The sequence below is a fragment of the Diaporthe citri genome, assembly GCF_014595645.1.
Source record: "Diaporthe citri strain NFHF-8-4 chromosome Unknown scaffold_2, whole genome shotgun sequence".
NCBI lineage: Eukaryota > Fungi > Ascomycota > Sordariomycetes > Diaporthales > Diaporthaceae > Diaporthe > Diaporthe citri.
In genome coordinates this window covers 4790646-4806790 of record NW_025064847.1, presented here as the reverse complement: position 1 = coordinate 4806790, position 16145 = coordinate 4790646, and the positions used below count along the sequence as shown (strand labels likewise).

At 35.2% G+C, this 16145-nt stretch overlaps 3 protein-coding genes across 3 annotated transcripts; 2 read left to right on the top strand and 1 right to left on the bottom strand.

The window, feature by feature from the left end:
* Nucleotides 1-304: 304 nt before the first annotated feature.
* On the top strand, nucleotides 305-2194 carry INS49_006867 (uncharacterized protein; the record flags this gene model as incomplete). The annotated part of the gene is made up of 4 exons (XM_043167634.1): nucleotides 305-330; nucleotides 819-933; nucleotides 1221-1311; nucleotides 1392-2194. The coding sequence occupies 4 exons, from the start codon at nucleotides 305-307 to the stop codon at nucleotides 2192-2194; spliced, it is 1035 nt and encodes a 344-aa protein (XP_043028778.1).
* A 9690-nt stretch (nucleotides 2195-11884) lies between these two features.
* On the bottom strand, nucleotides 11885-12174 carry INS49_006866 (uncharacterized protein; the record flags this gene model as incomplete). Its single annotated transcript, XM_043167633.1, has 2 exons — nucleotides 11885-12107; nucleotides 12164-12174. The coding sequence occupies 2 exons, from the start codon at nucleotides 12172-12174 to the stop codon at nucleotides 11885-11887; spliced, it is 234 nt and encodes a 77-aa protein (XP_043028777.1).
* A 1582-nt stretch (nucleotides 12175-13756) lies between these two features.
* INS49_006865 (uncharacterized protein) lies at nucleotides 13757-15634 on the top strand (the record flags this gene model as incomplete). The annotated part of the gene is made up of 4 exons (XM_043167632.1): nucleotides 13757-14398; nucleotides 14495-15313; nucleotides 15376-15544; nucleotides 15630-15634. 4 exons carry the CDS (start codon nucleotides 13757-13759, stop codon nucleotides 15632-15634), a joined length of 1635 nt encoding a protein of 544 aa, XP_043028776.1.
* Between the last annotated feature and the right edge of the window lie 511 nt (nucleotides 15635-16145).

Sequence of the window (16145 nt, the reverse complement as noted above, 5' to 3'; positions counted from 1 at the left end):
ATGAATGTTTCGAGTAATTCAACCGGGCTCTGCTCCAGTCCGGCCGATAGTGAATTGGTTTTATAAATATCTAGGTGCTGAGCCATGTCTACAAGGAGCTACCAATCTTTTCACAGTAGTAACTACAGACAACATGATCTCACTCGCTGTCGTGCTTCTCAAGTCAAGGACATCGACAATTGTAGATATATTTATTGAATACAAGTGCTCGCTTGTTTGTTCATGAAAAGTTTTGGACTATCGACACAGCAACAGTTGGACTCGAAGCAATAAATACACGAGAATTCCGCTGAAAATTGCAAGAATGTTGGAACTACTCCAAAACTCATTGTAAGAACCTTTTCTGGATGGTGGGCTGAAGGAATCCAAGAGGTTGGTAGAGGTCCGGCTTTCCTTCAACATTGTAACATTGAAAGTTTGCCCACGTGGAAGAACAGTTTCGAGAAATGACGAACTGCCTACGCAAGTGATCATTTCGGGATTACGAAAGCCTGTGGGCTCAGCTCATTAATTTCCACTTGCAGTAGGAAGGAAGTGTGTGTCTTGAACAACATTTGAAAGCGAGGGGACCACATGAGTCTTGCCGCATCAAATCGCTGTTCACTTGTCATATTCGATTGTGATTTGCCCCAGCATGAAACAATAGAGGCCAGATTATCTTCAAATAGGATTCAATGACATCAAGTATGAGCCAACGCATATCACGCCATGGCTGGTCCATGAAGCCGTGTAACAATAATACCGGCATCGACACGAATTATGGCCACTTTTGTCTCCTGGGATTGGCTGATGGATGTGTACCCGCTAAATAAGTGCAGTCTGGGGCTGCGAATGGCGATCTATGGTTATGAGACTCCAGCCGCCGTCGATGTGAGACAACCGCATAGCTTCACGGGTCCTTCGCGCTTCCTGACTCCCATCCACGCTACACAGGTCGACGCCCTTTCATATATCAAACGTCCATGATGCAGGCCTAGTGACATCTGTCTCTATGGCTTCATTTTCATCCTTTCAGTCTGATAGGTTTGAATCCAAGAGTGTGCAATCTCGTTCTCCTGCCAAACACATCATGGTGTTGGTTTCTTACGTGCGGCTCGCCCTGTGCACCACATTTACATTCATCTCCTATTCAACCTGTCGAGTCATTGCTGATCAGCCCAAAATTGTCTGCAACACGTTTGTGTCTACCTGGCTTGAACTTTCAGGAGGCAGTCAGACAGTTTGGCCTGGCCCAGCTGGCTCATCCGGTCTTCCTGGACCTCCAGGACTTCCAGGGCCTCCGGGACCTCCTGGACCTCCTGGGCCTCCTGGGTATCAGACCACCGTCTCCAGACCCGCGACACCAAGCCCCAGCCCAACACCGGCCAAGGCTATTTTGGCTGTGACAGCAGGACAGCCGTTCTTCTTCAGTCTCGTGAGCTTCCTCGAGTCTCCCAGTGGTCTTGTCACTGCAATAAACACCAACCCCAATGTGAACTGGATCCGGCTGGATCGTGGAGGGAAATCGATTAGTGGGCAAGTCCCCATCGACTACCCAGCAGGGCCTGTCACGGTGACAGTCACAGCACAATATAACATTGCCGGAAGGAATGTCGACAGGAGGGATTTCGAAACCCGGTTTGTGATCGTCCTCAATGTCTTCCTTCCGGTCAGTCCCATGGCACCAGGCTCGGTTGCAACTCCTACGCCGCTCACCACAGTTCCCCGGGAGTCGCCATCAAGGTCGCTTCCTCCCATCATCACTTCAGCACACCTCCCACCGTCGACTATTCCTTGGGTGACTTCGACCTTCACCCCTCCGACGTCGACCACATTGACGACGGCAACCGACCTGTCATCGACCACGACCACCGCACCGTCAACAACGCGGACGAGACCGACTGCCGTCCCCACCCCAACTATCTACCAGGGCCAGCCCTTTACCATCGGCAAGGAAGCGTACGAGTTGAACGAGGGGGACATCCTCAACGGGGTGTCGTCAAATCCGCCCACGGACTGGATAATTCTCTCTCAGCCCAACTTATCCAGGCCGTGCTGCATCACCGGCGTGGTTCCGGCCGACTGGACCCCGGGCCCGATCAATGTGACGCTCAACATGTACAGCCGGTTCACGTCCCCGTCCTTTGCATATTTCACCTCCTTCATCGTCATCGTCATGGAGAGCCCGCATGTCTCTACTACCTCGGCCATCTAGGTGTAGGGCTCACAGCCAAACAGGTCGTTGGGTTTTATAATTCACATGATTACGCACATGACGGTCATTCACTGTACGATTTTAAGGAAGCTCGATACATAGACCGCAGGGCCCATAACGATTTTCATGAAACCATTGTCAAACTTTTGGAACAGTCTCATAGTAAGAGAACAGGTCACGGCGACAACTATCATAATTCCCAAACGGTTTTTCGCCTTGACGCCCCTCACCCGTAAACGACCCAGCCACTCTAGTTCGGTTGCTCTCGCCAGGATGGAAGGCAGTACGGGGTTGTTTCAACAATGCAGGAATCACTTGTTTGCCTACTCCTGCGCATGCATAACTTCGTCTGAGACAAGAAGTTGACAATGACGACCAATTTACGCTTGAAGGAACCGAAAAGCCCTAACTTAGAAGCTTGCGGCTGTTGTGGCGGATCGGACGAACGCTTCTGGCACGTCGCGCAACCATGCCTAGTGGTGGCAAACGAGCATCAGGGCAGGTGAGGACGCCTATAGTATTTTGAAATATTCCTTCGTGCCTTCGACATCGACCCGATGCGCGTCCCACATGACATACCCCCACCGTCGCAGCTCATCTGGTACGTAGTCGCCAAAGAGATTCGAGTACCTCCCGGCCCACAGGAGAGTCCAATTTGCCAATGCAACGTGTTGGTCGTTGGTGAGTGGGGCAAGAAATACTATTTGCCAAAGGAACACTGGTTCTACTTGAGAACGAGAATGGGTAGAGACTGCAGACTTTTGCAGTACTAGATGGGAATCCGGACTCCCAGAAAGCTCAGAAGCTCTGCATGTCTTTGCAAATTATTTCTTCACGTGGAATTAGACAGCCCATGTATACAGACATTCCTTCATGTACCAGGAGGAACAGCTTCGAGCAAAGTTTCAAGTCCATTGTCCGGATAACATTAACTATTGGTAGGTCTCTCGTACGTATAATAATCATATGGGAAGCAATTATGTATTGGTATTGTTCTATTTAAGTTCTAAGAGGCTACGTGCCTTAGAGGGGATAACTAAAGTAGCCTTTTAAATAATGAGGGTTGTACTTGCCAATACTTATAGTTTTTCTTTTCTTTTAATAAATATATATAATCCTTGTTATAATTAGCCTTAAAATTATAATTTATTGCATATTAAGTATATATAACCTTTATTATAAGAAAATATTATTAAAAAAGCCTAAAATCATAACTTATAAGTTTTAAAGCAAATCCTAATAATCCTTGCTATTATATTACCCTTTAAACTTGCGATCTTTATTATTATATTATTTCTTAAATATTATACTTATTATTCTTAATACTTAGCTTTTAAGGTTGCTTTTTTATGGAAATTATTAACTTTTATGCAGAGGCCTTAATTTTAAATTTTTTCTTTATAGGGAAAGTTAATGCTTATAAAGCTAATACCAAACCCTTTAGCTTACATTCATTTTTATTATATATTTTTATAATGCAAACATTATTATTTTTATCCTTATTTTTATTATTAAAATGCACTTAATATTACTTTAAATTAATTTCCTTTAGCTACTTTTTATTTTTTTAAAACTAAGCATTGCAAGCAGCTTATTTATTTATTATCTCCTTTTCTTACTTTTTATTATTCTTTTTAATTTCTTTAATAATTATCTTTTGCTTAAATTGCTTAAGTAATAATGTATATTTTTTAATAAGTTTCTTTATATATAAGCCTTGCATATGTTTATTAATAATTTAATGTAAAAAGTTTTAAAGCTAGGTTAACATAGTAATTTAATCCTTTAATAGCTAAATCTTTTTAATTTAATATATATAAAAAATACTTAGGATTAAAACTTTTATTAAGTTATTTATTGCAAAGATTATAATAATTTAGCATTTAAGATAATAATTACTTTAATAATTCTTATTATTAAAGATGCTATATAGTTTTATATTAAGAGTTTTAATGCTCTTAATATAAATGCATAGCTTTTTAACTATATTGTTAAAAGATATTTGCTTATCTTAATACTAAAAGTTATTAATAATTTAAATAATAGCTATTATAATAACATTATTTAGGAAAAATATCTTAGCTTAAGTTATAGCTATAGCCTTTAGCTTATTAATTTTAATAATTCTATAAGAGTTAATTTTAATAAGCAGCTTACTCTTTTTAATGCTTAGCATAAAAGTAAAATTAAAGGTAATCTTTATAATCTTTATTAATATTTCATTAGCCTAGTTTTAATTATCTTTATTATTAGCAATAATTAAATTGCTATTAATATTAAGCGAATAAAAGTTATTATTATTAATATCTTTATTAATATCCATTAAATAAGCAAGCAAATAAAAGTTATTATTATTAATATCCTTATTAATATTTATTAAATAAGCATTATTAATAATAACCTTGCTATAAGAATTAGCAAAATTAATAAGCTTATCTTTATCCTTATTAATTAAAGCAATTCTAGCCCTTCTTATAGCCTTAATAATAATTTCAATCTTTATCTTATTACTTAATAGGAATATAGTTATAATATTCATTTTATTAATTAAGGTTATAGTTATAATATTTACAGGGGAATCTTAATTTTAATTAAGGGTTACGATAGGGCTACCTTTAGTGCTAGCTATATTAATAGCAGCTATAGCAATGATTATATTAAGTATATCCTTAATATAAGAAGTAAATGCAATATTCACTAAATAATTTTACTTACCATTATTATCCTTATAAAGCATATTAATAAAAGTATTAAATAACTTTTGCAAATCATTATTAATATTCTTTATTATAATAAAAAGAAAAAAGATTTTATAAGAATTTAATAATTAAAATAAATATTTATAATGCAAAACTTTATAATTATTATATAATAATTATTAATTTATTCTTTAATTATAAGAAAAGTTAATAAATTATAAATAAATTTAATAAAAATTAGTTTCAATATCTTATTAATAAATAATAGCAAAAAATAATAATAATAATAAGATTAACTTTAAAATAATAATTATTAATAATATTAATAATTATAAGGTTATCCTTATATAAAATAAGGTATTAAAAAGGTTTTAATTAAAATATAAAAGGTTAAAATTTATATTAAGGGTTTAAGTTTAAAAAGTATAAGGTTTTACAGCTAGTAGCAGTAAAATTAAAAGAAAAAGGGTGCTAATAGTAAATTGCTCCTTCCTTAGCAAAAAGAAGTTACTTTAAATCTCTTAACCAACCTATCTACCTATATATAAAGCTTATTATTATTAATAAGCTTTTATAATGCAATATTTAAAGTTAATTTTATCATTGCATTAATAAGGTTATCTTTCCTATTTATCTACCTTACTTTAGCAATCTCTTTCATCTTATATAATTTTTACAATAATATAATATTAATTATAAGGCGCTTTTCCTTTGTTATTTTTAGCTTCATAAGGCATTTATATAGGCTATATAAGTTTATATAAATAATTAAAGGTATATTTAATAATAAAAGTTATCTTATAGCTATTTTAATTATTATAACTAAGGAAATTTCAATATTTACTTTATTTATCATGCTATAAATTTTACTTATTAATATGCTTTAAATAATATATTTATACTTTATTAATAACTAATAAAGAATATTACCTATTATTATAAATCCCTTAATTTCCTTATAAATCTTATTTATAAAAATAATAATATATTTAAATTAAAATATTAAATCCTAATTATTTGCAAATAATTTATCTATAAATATAAAAAGTTTTGCTATTTTAAGATTAAGGGGTATATATTTAATTCCTTATATAGCATTATCTATTTATCACAATAATTGCATATTTAAGCTCTTATAATCTCCTGCCTTTGGGTTTTATACCTATATAGTTATTAAAAGATTATATAAAGCTTTTGGTTGGTAAATTAAAGCTATATATACTTTGCAAGCTCTTTATTTAAGGTATCTCTAGAAAGCATCTTTAATTATTGCATTAATAAGGGCAAGTTTATTAGCCTATCCCTTTTATTAAGTAGTAATTAAGCCGGTAATATCTATAATTATATAAGCCCTATTATAATCCATTAGGTTTTTAAGCGTTAATTCTTATTTTAATTTTCCTTGCAATTTCGCAGCTTTTATTTTAATTTCCTTCTTATCCTGGAATTCTAGCATAAATAAAATTAATATATTATCCATCTATATACTTACCATCCCAAAGGGTTATGCAGGCTTTATAATCATTAAGTAAGAATTATATATAAAGCAATTTATCTTAAGCTTTTATTAATAATGTTTTTAATATATATTAAATTAATAAACGCTGAATTCTGTTATGCCATATAAAGGTTGGATAATATAAATAATTATGCTTAAAAAGTATTTATTCTTTAGTTTCTTTAATAACTTTATAAAAATTATTCTATATAATTCTAACTTTGCTTAAAGGTAAGCTTAAGTAATATCTTAAAGTATAAAAACTATGCCTTTTTCTTAAATTAATAAAGGAATAAATGCAAGGATTGTTTATTAGCTTATTCTTTAAATAATTAGGCTTTATATTAAGATTAATTCCTTTTTATTATTATTATAACCTTAAATAATAAATTGGGATTTCTTATAAGGTTTTATAGTTTTGCCTTTTACCTCCTATATTATGCGGAACTTAAAGAAATAATATTTATTATATTGCTTTACTAATCATTTCTTAATTTAAAAGATACCTTTAATAATAAGGTTATTAATTTCCATTTTATTAAACTCTTTAAATAGTAAGCTTAGTATTATAATAACTTTATCTTATTTTAATTTAATTACTAGGTTATAGTTTTTATTTTCTTTCTTTAAAATATATAACATAATAATGCAGTTTTTTATTTTTAATAATAATAATTATATAATAAGTTGCATTTAAGATTTCATAGCTAAATCTTTTATTTATAAAGGTTGCATTTCCTTATTATTATCTTAATAATATAATTAAATAACCGTTAACTTAAATATCGCGGCTCCATTTAATATATCTAAGGTTATATCATGGCTATTCACGGCAATAACCTTATATAAACCCTTCCATTCCTCTCTCTTTCTCTACATGCAAACTTTGCATTGCAGTAAATATTCCGTATTAAAGATAGATTTAACCTTAGTATTTAATGCATTTCATACTTATTATTTAGCTATGGTTTTTTATAGCATCTTTATAGCCTTTAAAATAGCTTTTGCTTGCTTTTATATTAATAATAATAATAGTAACTTATGTAATACTTATAGGTAGACGCTAAAGATTAAAAGCATAGGAACCAGTTCATTTAATCTAGCAATATTATTAATAGCTTTTACAGCCATTTGCAAGATAGCATCATTATTTATGCTATTATATAGTTTAATATATAAAATTTTATATACTTATTTAAAGGCTTAATAATATCTCTTAACTTTCCTAATAAATTAATATACCTTTATAAGGACCTATTTATATTTAATTCCCATTATCTATGCCTTTAAACGGAATTCCAAGGATGCAAAGTTTATTCCTATATTATATTTAATAATATTTAATAATTCTTAATATATATTAATTCAAAGTATTTATAATATCTGCTATGCAATCTTTGCAAATATAGATTTTAAGAATTTCGCTCTTTAAAAAGCAATAGCCTAATTTATAATATAAAGGACTAAACATTCGCTTAAATACATTATATTAACTAAGATTTTATAATTAAATTCATAATCATTACATAATATAAACTTAAAACGCCTAAATATAAATCTATTTATTTAATAATAATAATATATCTTTTTAATCTCTACTATTGCTTATTTATTAATATTTAAATTGCTAGCTTTTTTAAGCATTTAGCATAATTAATTTATTAATAAATATCTAAAGCAATAATAAAGTTTCTTCATTTCTATCTTTAAGAGAAAATATATAGCATTAATAATTTAATTTAAGAAAAACCATAAGTAGCCTTATTTTCTAAGTATTAATATAATAATTACACCATTAAAGAAAACCATTTCATTTATAATATTATTATAATATACTTAAAGCCTATTTATATTTACTAGGTAAAGCAAGAATAGGGTTTATGCTTAAATAATATAAAAGTTAATACAACCAATTAAAATGGAAATTTCCACTATGCCAAGCAAATTAATGGTTATTCCATCATTAAATTTAACTTTAGCTTTTCCTATGGCAATTATATTAATTTAATACTTTAAGTCTTCTCATTATAATGCAAGAAATTGCTTATATCCAGCCATAAACACTAATAATGCTTTTATATTTAATAGGATTCCTTGAAAATAAGTTTAATTATATTTATTCTTTAAGATAAATTAACTAGCTGCAATGATTATCTCCATTTAAAAGATATTATTTCTTGTAATTTAATATATAAATGCTTTATTAGCTAGGAAATTAACATTTATATAATAAACTTCCTTATTAAGTCCTACCTTTATAATATAGGTATTGCTATTATAATTATTATTTTAATCCTATTTATCTTTACATTTATAAAATTCATCTTTATTATCTATTTTACATTCCTTAAATTCACTTAAAAAAGTATTAAAGTTATTATTATAACCTTTATATTTATATTATATCAAGTAGCTTCTTCTTACTAAACATTACTTATTAATTAAATATTTAATTAACTAACATTCCTCCTTCTTATAAATATAATATCTTTTCTTTTAAAATTATTCTCCTCCTCCTCCTTTATAAGTATCATTACTTTAAGTTTTATAGCTAATATTATAAAATCTTAACTGCCTAAAGCTTAAACGGCTTAAGTTTAATTAGCTAAACCTTTAATTTCCTTAAAACGCTTAAAACTATAACTATTATCCTCCTCTTAACTTTCAGCTATTATATTTATAATTAATATAATATTAATTTAAGACTTTATTTATAATATAAATTATAATTATGCAGCTAAGCTATGTTTTTACTATAAATTTTAGGTTTAAAAATAACTCTTTATATAATTAAGCTAGCTTAAAAAGAGCCATTTTTAACTTAGGAACTCCTTTATAAGCTTTAATTACCGTTATTCTTAAGTTATCCTCCTTAGCATAGTTTTAGCCTAATGCTTATTAGTAAAATTATAGCTTATTAAGCATTAAATATAAAACCTTATGTAAATCTTTATTTAAGTTTTATACTCTTATCTTTATAAACATTATTATCATTTAATTTATATAATAATGCTAATAATTAAGGTTTATATTAAAATGCATCTTAATTTTAAAGTATGCTATTATAAACATATCAATTTAATTTATAAAATAAAAGTAATAAGCCTTAACTTAATCTTTAAGCATTTAAGGAAAAACTATATAAAATTAACTTAGCTAAATTTCAGCATAATAATAAATATTAAAAAACATCTTTATCTTATTATTTAGCAAATTATATAAGTCCTTAATATACTTATAAAAGTTATTAAAAGTTTTTATAAATTATGCTAACTTTATTAAATCTAAATGCTTATTAGAAATATATTATAAAGAAAGAGTTTTATATAGGTTATACTTCTTATTTAGCAAAGGCATTTTTAAGGTAACTTAAGGTTATACTAGGTATGGTATATATTTCTAATACAAGCTTTATCTTTATTTCTCCGCTAATAATAATAAGCCTTGCTAGCTATATTAATTTTTAATAAATTGCATTATTAAATTTAAGTTTTATAATTACATACCCAAAGCTAGTGGCAATAATAAAAGTTATCTTAAAAACTATCTTCTTAGCAATTATTATTATTTAAAGCCTATTTATAATGCTTATAGAGGCTATGCTTATAGTTATTATTTTTAAAGTTAAGTGCGATATTTATTTATGCTTAATTTTAAGGTTAATAAGGCATTATAAAGCTTATTATTAATTTATTTTAATCTTTCCTTAGCTTAGGCCATGATAATTAATTATAATGCTATAAGTTAATTATTACGTCTTATATAAATGCCTTATATTTAAAGGAAGACTTTTAAATATTATTAGCAAGAATTTGGTAATGCTTTAAATATTACTTATATCCATGCTATATAATTTTTGCAATAAGTAATGAAAAGGTTATTATTATAAAGATTTTATTGTGTATAGCTTGCTAAAGTATTTGCTAAGTAGGTAACTAGATATTTCATTAATGCTTCCTATATAGGAGCTATAAACCATAATTTTAAGTTAATATATCCATAATAAGCTAAGTTAATTAGAGTTTAAGTAAGCATTTTATTAACTATATACCCTTTAATAAAAGCTAGTAGCTCCTTAGCGTTATTAGCTATTCTTATAAGTTTTTATGGTAAATATTATAAGGAGTGAAATTAATAAAATAAAAAGATATTAATAAAATAGGTAATATTTTAAAAGCAAGTTAATAATAATAGTTTAATGGTAAGCAAGTTATAATTATTAAAAGGAAAAAGTTATTAATTCCTTTAGGCCTTAAAAGCTAAGGCTTTTTCCTATTATTAAGTCCTTCCATATTAGCTAAAAACGTAGTGCATAACTTGCGCTTGCTTATAACGTAACGTTGCATTAACTTTAATAATTATAATAATTACAAGCTTTATTTATTTAATAGTTATAATAATTACAAGCTTTATTTATTTAGTAAAATAAAGCTTTATTAAGTTTTGCTGGGTTTTAAAAAGGAGTTAAAGATAGGTTTATAATAAGTTTATTTTTAATAAAGTCTTATATATAATAAATGCGTATTTCTTAAATATTAATAAATATACATATAAATATCATAGGGAATGCCATTTAATTTATTTAATCTTTGTAATATTTACTTAGGAAGTTTAATAATATAGGAAGGCTTAAAGAAGTAGTTATTGCTATGTAATGCTTGCCAATAAGAAGGATATGATTTTCAGGTTAGAGAAATCCTTATAGGGTTGCTTCTTTTACCTTATTAATTTATAATACCTATAATCATTAATTAGTATTAGTAGATTTCTTATACATATAATAATTATATGGGAAGCAATTATATATTGGTATTGTTCTGTCTAAGTTCTGAAAGGCTACGTGCCCCGGAGGGGATAACTAAAGTAGCCTTCCAAGTGACGAGGGTCGTACTTGCCAACATTAACACAACCCTCCACCCATCCTCGCCTACTCATTCTTCGTGACATGTATCCCTCACAGTTCTTCCCCAATCTGTGGTCATATATCTTTTGATCTGGACTAATCCTCAACAATAAGATCTCGCGGCCTTCAGTCCCAAGATCTGGAGCTGAGTGTGTACTGAGATGAGACAATGGTAATATGAAGACGGCCGGGAGGACGATCAAATTTGGCGTTGGAAGATGCTCCAGATGAGGCTTGCAAGTAATTTGACTTGTCCGCTACTGATCTGAGGTATGCACTGCCCCAGAATAGGCAGCCTGGCGTGTAGAGAGGCTGCTGGGACACTGACGCGGTGGCCATTGGACCTCACCTCTGCCTTTATATAACAGCCAGAGGAATAGGAGGCCCTTTGAAAGACGGAAACAAGACCTACGCAAATACCGGTCGGCAACTAAGACGACATGATCAAGGGAGGCATTGGTTAATGCATCGGTGTATATCCTTGAGTCAATATACAATAACAAGTGAGCCTTGCCTTGGTCCAATCCCAACAATGCCATCCCTACAATGTTCTCACTACACTATAGTCCCTGACTGCGACGCCCACCGAGTCAAGCACACTTGTTGATCTCTATGTCCGAAAGTCGCCTCGTCGCAATAACAACAAGTCGGTCTTGTTGTAACTCTACACTGTAGTCTTCAAATCTTGTGTCGAGAAGCTGCTCGAGTTTCGACGGATTGATCCGTCGTCGCGATATGACGGTTCGACGCTGCGCCCCCGGCGCTCCTAATTCCGCGCTGCCTGCAGAGGACACTCTCGGGCTCTGACTTGACCTGTGTGACCAAACTGTTAGCAGACCCGACAGCCGCGTGGGTTCAGGACTACTCACTGGGACGGCATTATCGGAGGTGTAAAAACGTCAACGGCCGTGGGCCTCAAACACGGTCAAGGACAGAGTTTCGATGAGTCAATATGTGGATGGGACGGTGGAGGATGATGGCATGCCACAGTCTTGCCACACCCGGGGACAATGGTCAGCAGACTGAATGCGCCTGAACTTATATTTAAACGATATAATCGGGGGCTAAATTCAACCTGGGTGCCTCAGGCCCGTTGGGCAAGCGCACCGTGGCCGCCAAAGGCTGCGCAAGCAGGCCATGCTTGAAGATCGAGCGAATCCCATTCCAATAAGTGTGCCGAATGCAGGCTCGTTCCAGACAGCCATGGCTCCAGAGGGCACATGCAACTATTTGAGTGGCTTCAAAGGCCTTCAGCTGACGCAGGGGGCAGTGTCTGGCGCGAAAAAGTGTCGGGGCATGGAGGATCTATTTTGTCTCCTCGAGCCCCCATGGAGGGTTACACGACATACCTGATGGGCCACTCACGAGGCTGTCCTCTCGATACAATAAGGCTCTAGCTGGGCGGTGGCGCAATCTTATGTCGCTTTGCCCGAAAGGAATTCTGCATTTCCAGGCTGCCGGGAGCTGACTACACATGGCTGTCTCGCGATCTAATGCTGGTCATTCCGCACCTCTTGCAACCACCTTCTTCCAGTCCCGAATGGCTAAGGCTCCCTCTCAAGGAGCATTCGATTCCTTTTGCCGCAAATCTTGTGGTTTGGGGTCCACATTCTAGAAGGATTTTGCCAAACTTCTTCACGGCCACACATTACATGAGGTTATGTGGCACAACTAGTGATACAATTGAATTTTTTGGGGTAAATTTGACAGTATTCTGACAGCCACACGAAATGAAGCTGAAAGAGTGTTGCCCCATCATGTCAGCACATCCGGAGCCATGGATCTCGCTTGAGAATCGGCCATGAGATAGGACTAGACTAGGTGTGCACACCACACCATGATCCAAAGAGTAAACTGCAGTTCGCGCTCAGTAACATTGATGCCACAAGAAAATCCTCAGGACCATGCTTTCAGCCTCAGTGTTGTATTGGAAGGACAGCACAGCCATGGGACGAGTGGAAGCGGGCACATAAAACTTGTCGTTCTGCTTTCTTGTAGACGAGGTTGCGCCCAAGTTAAACTGACGGTCTCAAAAGCCCTAGAATATACTGAAAACCCTCCCTATCTGCCGATCAGGCCACCGATAACTACACCTTGGCCCGCCATACACCAGGTGCCATGTCGCCGCTTTCTCCAAGTGCCGAGGGCCTTGAGGTTTGTACTTCACAAGATGCACAAGTTGGCAGTGAAAATTTCTTAATTCATCTCATCAGGGCATCCAGAAGCTCAGAAAAGTAGACTCAGGGGGTAGTGTACGGAAGAGAGTCTCTTGGCCAAAAGAACTCGAAGATGAAGAGCAGAACCGACAGACCACAGGAAGAGCGCTCGAAAGCCACCAAGAAGAAAGCGCTACCAGTCCTTTCACGGACGTTTCCAACTTAACCGACTCACCCACAGGGGATTCATTTGCAGTCTATTCTTCAGCTGGGAACTCCCCCGTCGATTCGTCGCCTGTCAGCAGGATGCCTCCAGACACAAACAGCCTCCGATCCCAGCTGAACAACGCGTTTCAAAAATCCTTTTACACTGGGAAGCGATCATTTTTACCGAGTGATGATCTCGAAAGAATAATAAGCGCCCAGAGTGTCAAGCAATACTGTTCAACGTACGCTGCCACCACACTCAAAGATGAAACGAGCAAGATCGTTGAGTACGTGTTTGGATCCGAAGGCAACCATCGTGGCCCCGCCCGTCAAGTCTTTGCAATACTCGTCCTTATTGATCGACCGAGCTTGATCCCGGGGGTTGTCGCTGAGAACATCCGCGACCATGACTTACCCCTGGCTCAATGTTCCGGAACGGGCGCAGATTTTCAACTGGCGAGGAAGTCCAAGAGCCCGCGCGCGCTCGAATGCTTCAGTCAGTGGGGAATGTCTGACAGGATGTCATTTGATGTCATTCAGTACCAGGTGCACGTGCCGATCTTCAGACAGTTGGGCCAGCACAAACCATGTTTCCTTCCAGAGAAGTACGTGGCAATGGAGCTGGACGACAGATCAGTACTGCCTTTCACACATTTTGACAGAGAAAATCAAATCACCTCGGGCAGCTCGAATGTCGTCCGTGTGCAGATTCATACTGCACACCACGACTTTAATAAGCATGTAAGTCGACTCATACATCCAAGCTGAGATTCACTTAAACTAGGGTCCCCAAGACACATATCGCATGCTGACATGGACTCTTTTGAACAAAATCAGCAAAACGAGTATTTCGCCTTAAAGACACTTGAAGCAGGGAACTCCGAGAACGAGACCCATTTCCGCCTGGAAGTCACAGCATTAACGAAGATCAGAGCGAAACAAAAGCCGCATTTGGTCGATGTCCTCACAACTTTCAAGTACGACAACAAGTACCATTTGTTATTCAGATGGGCCTGCGGCGGCAATCTTTCCAGCCTCTGGGAGGAAGCCCATGAGAACTTGTCGCGAAACACGGTATGCTGGATCGCACAGCAATGCTGGGGCCTCGCGGACGGTCTGGACGGGATACACAACGCAAAGCTGTCCATCCAAGAGGTCGACCAGGTCCAGCAGCCTTCGACAGGGCCGCCATCACCGACGAAAGGGAAGTCGTGGATCTCAGCACTCAAAACCAACAAAAAAGACTGCGGGAGACACGGGGACATCAAGCCACCGAATATCCTCTGGTTCAAACAGGACGAGAATGATTACGGCATGGGGGTCTTGAAAATATCGGACTTTGGCCTCACCACGTTCCACACAGCCATGACAACGCAGGCATCACCCAGGGATCAAAATGGCTGCACGTGGACGTATGCGCCGCCAGAATATGACCTCAAAGAAGACATCTCCAGACCGTTCGACATCTGGTCTCTCGGCTGCGTGTACCTCGAATTCATCACGTGGGCTCTCCGTGGTCCCTCCGGCATTGAAAGCTTCAGAAATCAACGGCTCAGTGAGCGAGGTGACAGGCCGAAAATGAAGTTTGATACTTTCTATGCCCTCACGGGGTCTGGAGAAAATCGTGACTCCATAGTCAAAGACTGTGTAAAAGCGGTAGGTCATTCACCTGGGAATCCCACTTGAGAAATAAAGAAGCTCACGTATTTGTTGTCCAGTGGATCACAGATCTGAAGGGACACGCAGAACGTGCCCGTAGTCAATATATGTCTGACTTCCTCGACTACATTGCAGACAGCATGATTGTTGCGGATAAGTCCAAGCGCGACAGGAGCCAGATTGTTAAGAAGCGTCTACAGAAACTCCTCCAGGACTGCGAAACCATGAGTGATTACGCAGTAAAACCCAATCCGGCACCCTTTGTGCCAGTCTCTGGAAGCTCAGACGCGGGAGCATCTTCTAACCTACACAGCATAAAAATTTTGGCAAATCAAAACAAGAAGGAAACTGTAATGTCGCGTTTGAAACGATGGATGTATCCCTGGGACATCTTGTCTCTCGGGGTGTCTAGGGTGTCGCATTTTCTGAGGTCTTGGACAGGGTATTGAAAAATTATTGGCGAGTAAGACTAGATTAAAACAGTGGAATGCTAATAACGCTGAGGTGCGGCATGTGCACCGCCAGCGTATCAATAGTGGTTCTTGGAGAACTTCTCTATCTCCTTCTTTTGCTCCTGATTCGGATGTGTCAGTCCTGATGTTTGGACATGGAGACCACGGGATAAGTTGTAGTCACAGTACCTCAGTGAGTTCTGTCTTGGTTTTTATAACATATTCGGTTCCTACTACCTAATTCAATCAGCATCGAAAAGCCTCCCCAGACTTCGAAACAAGCTTACCTCTATCTCACTCCAGCCATTCTCTCCAAGAAACTCAGTAAGCTTCTGGGAAATCTTGTCTGGATCCTTATACTGCTTGCTAAGCACACA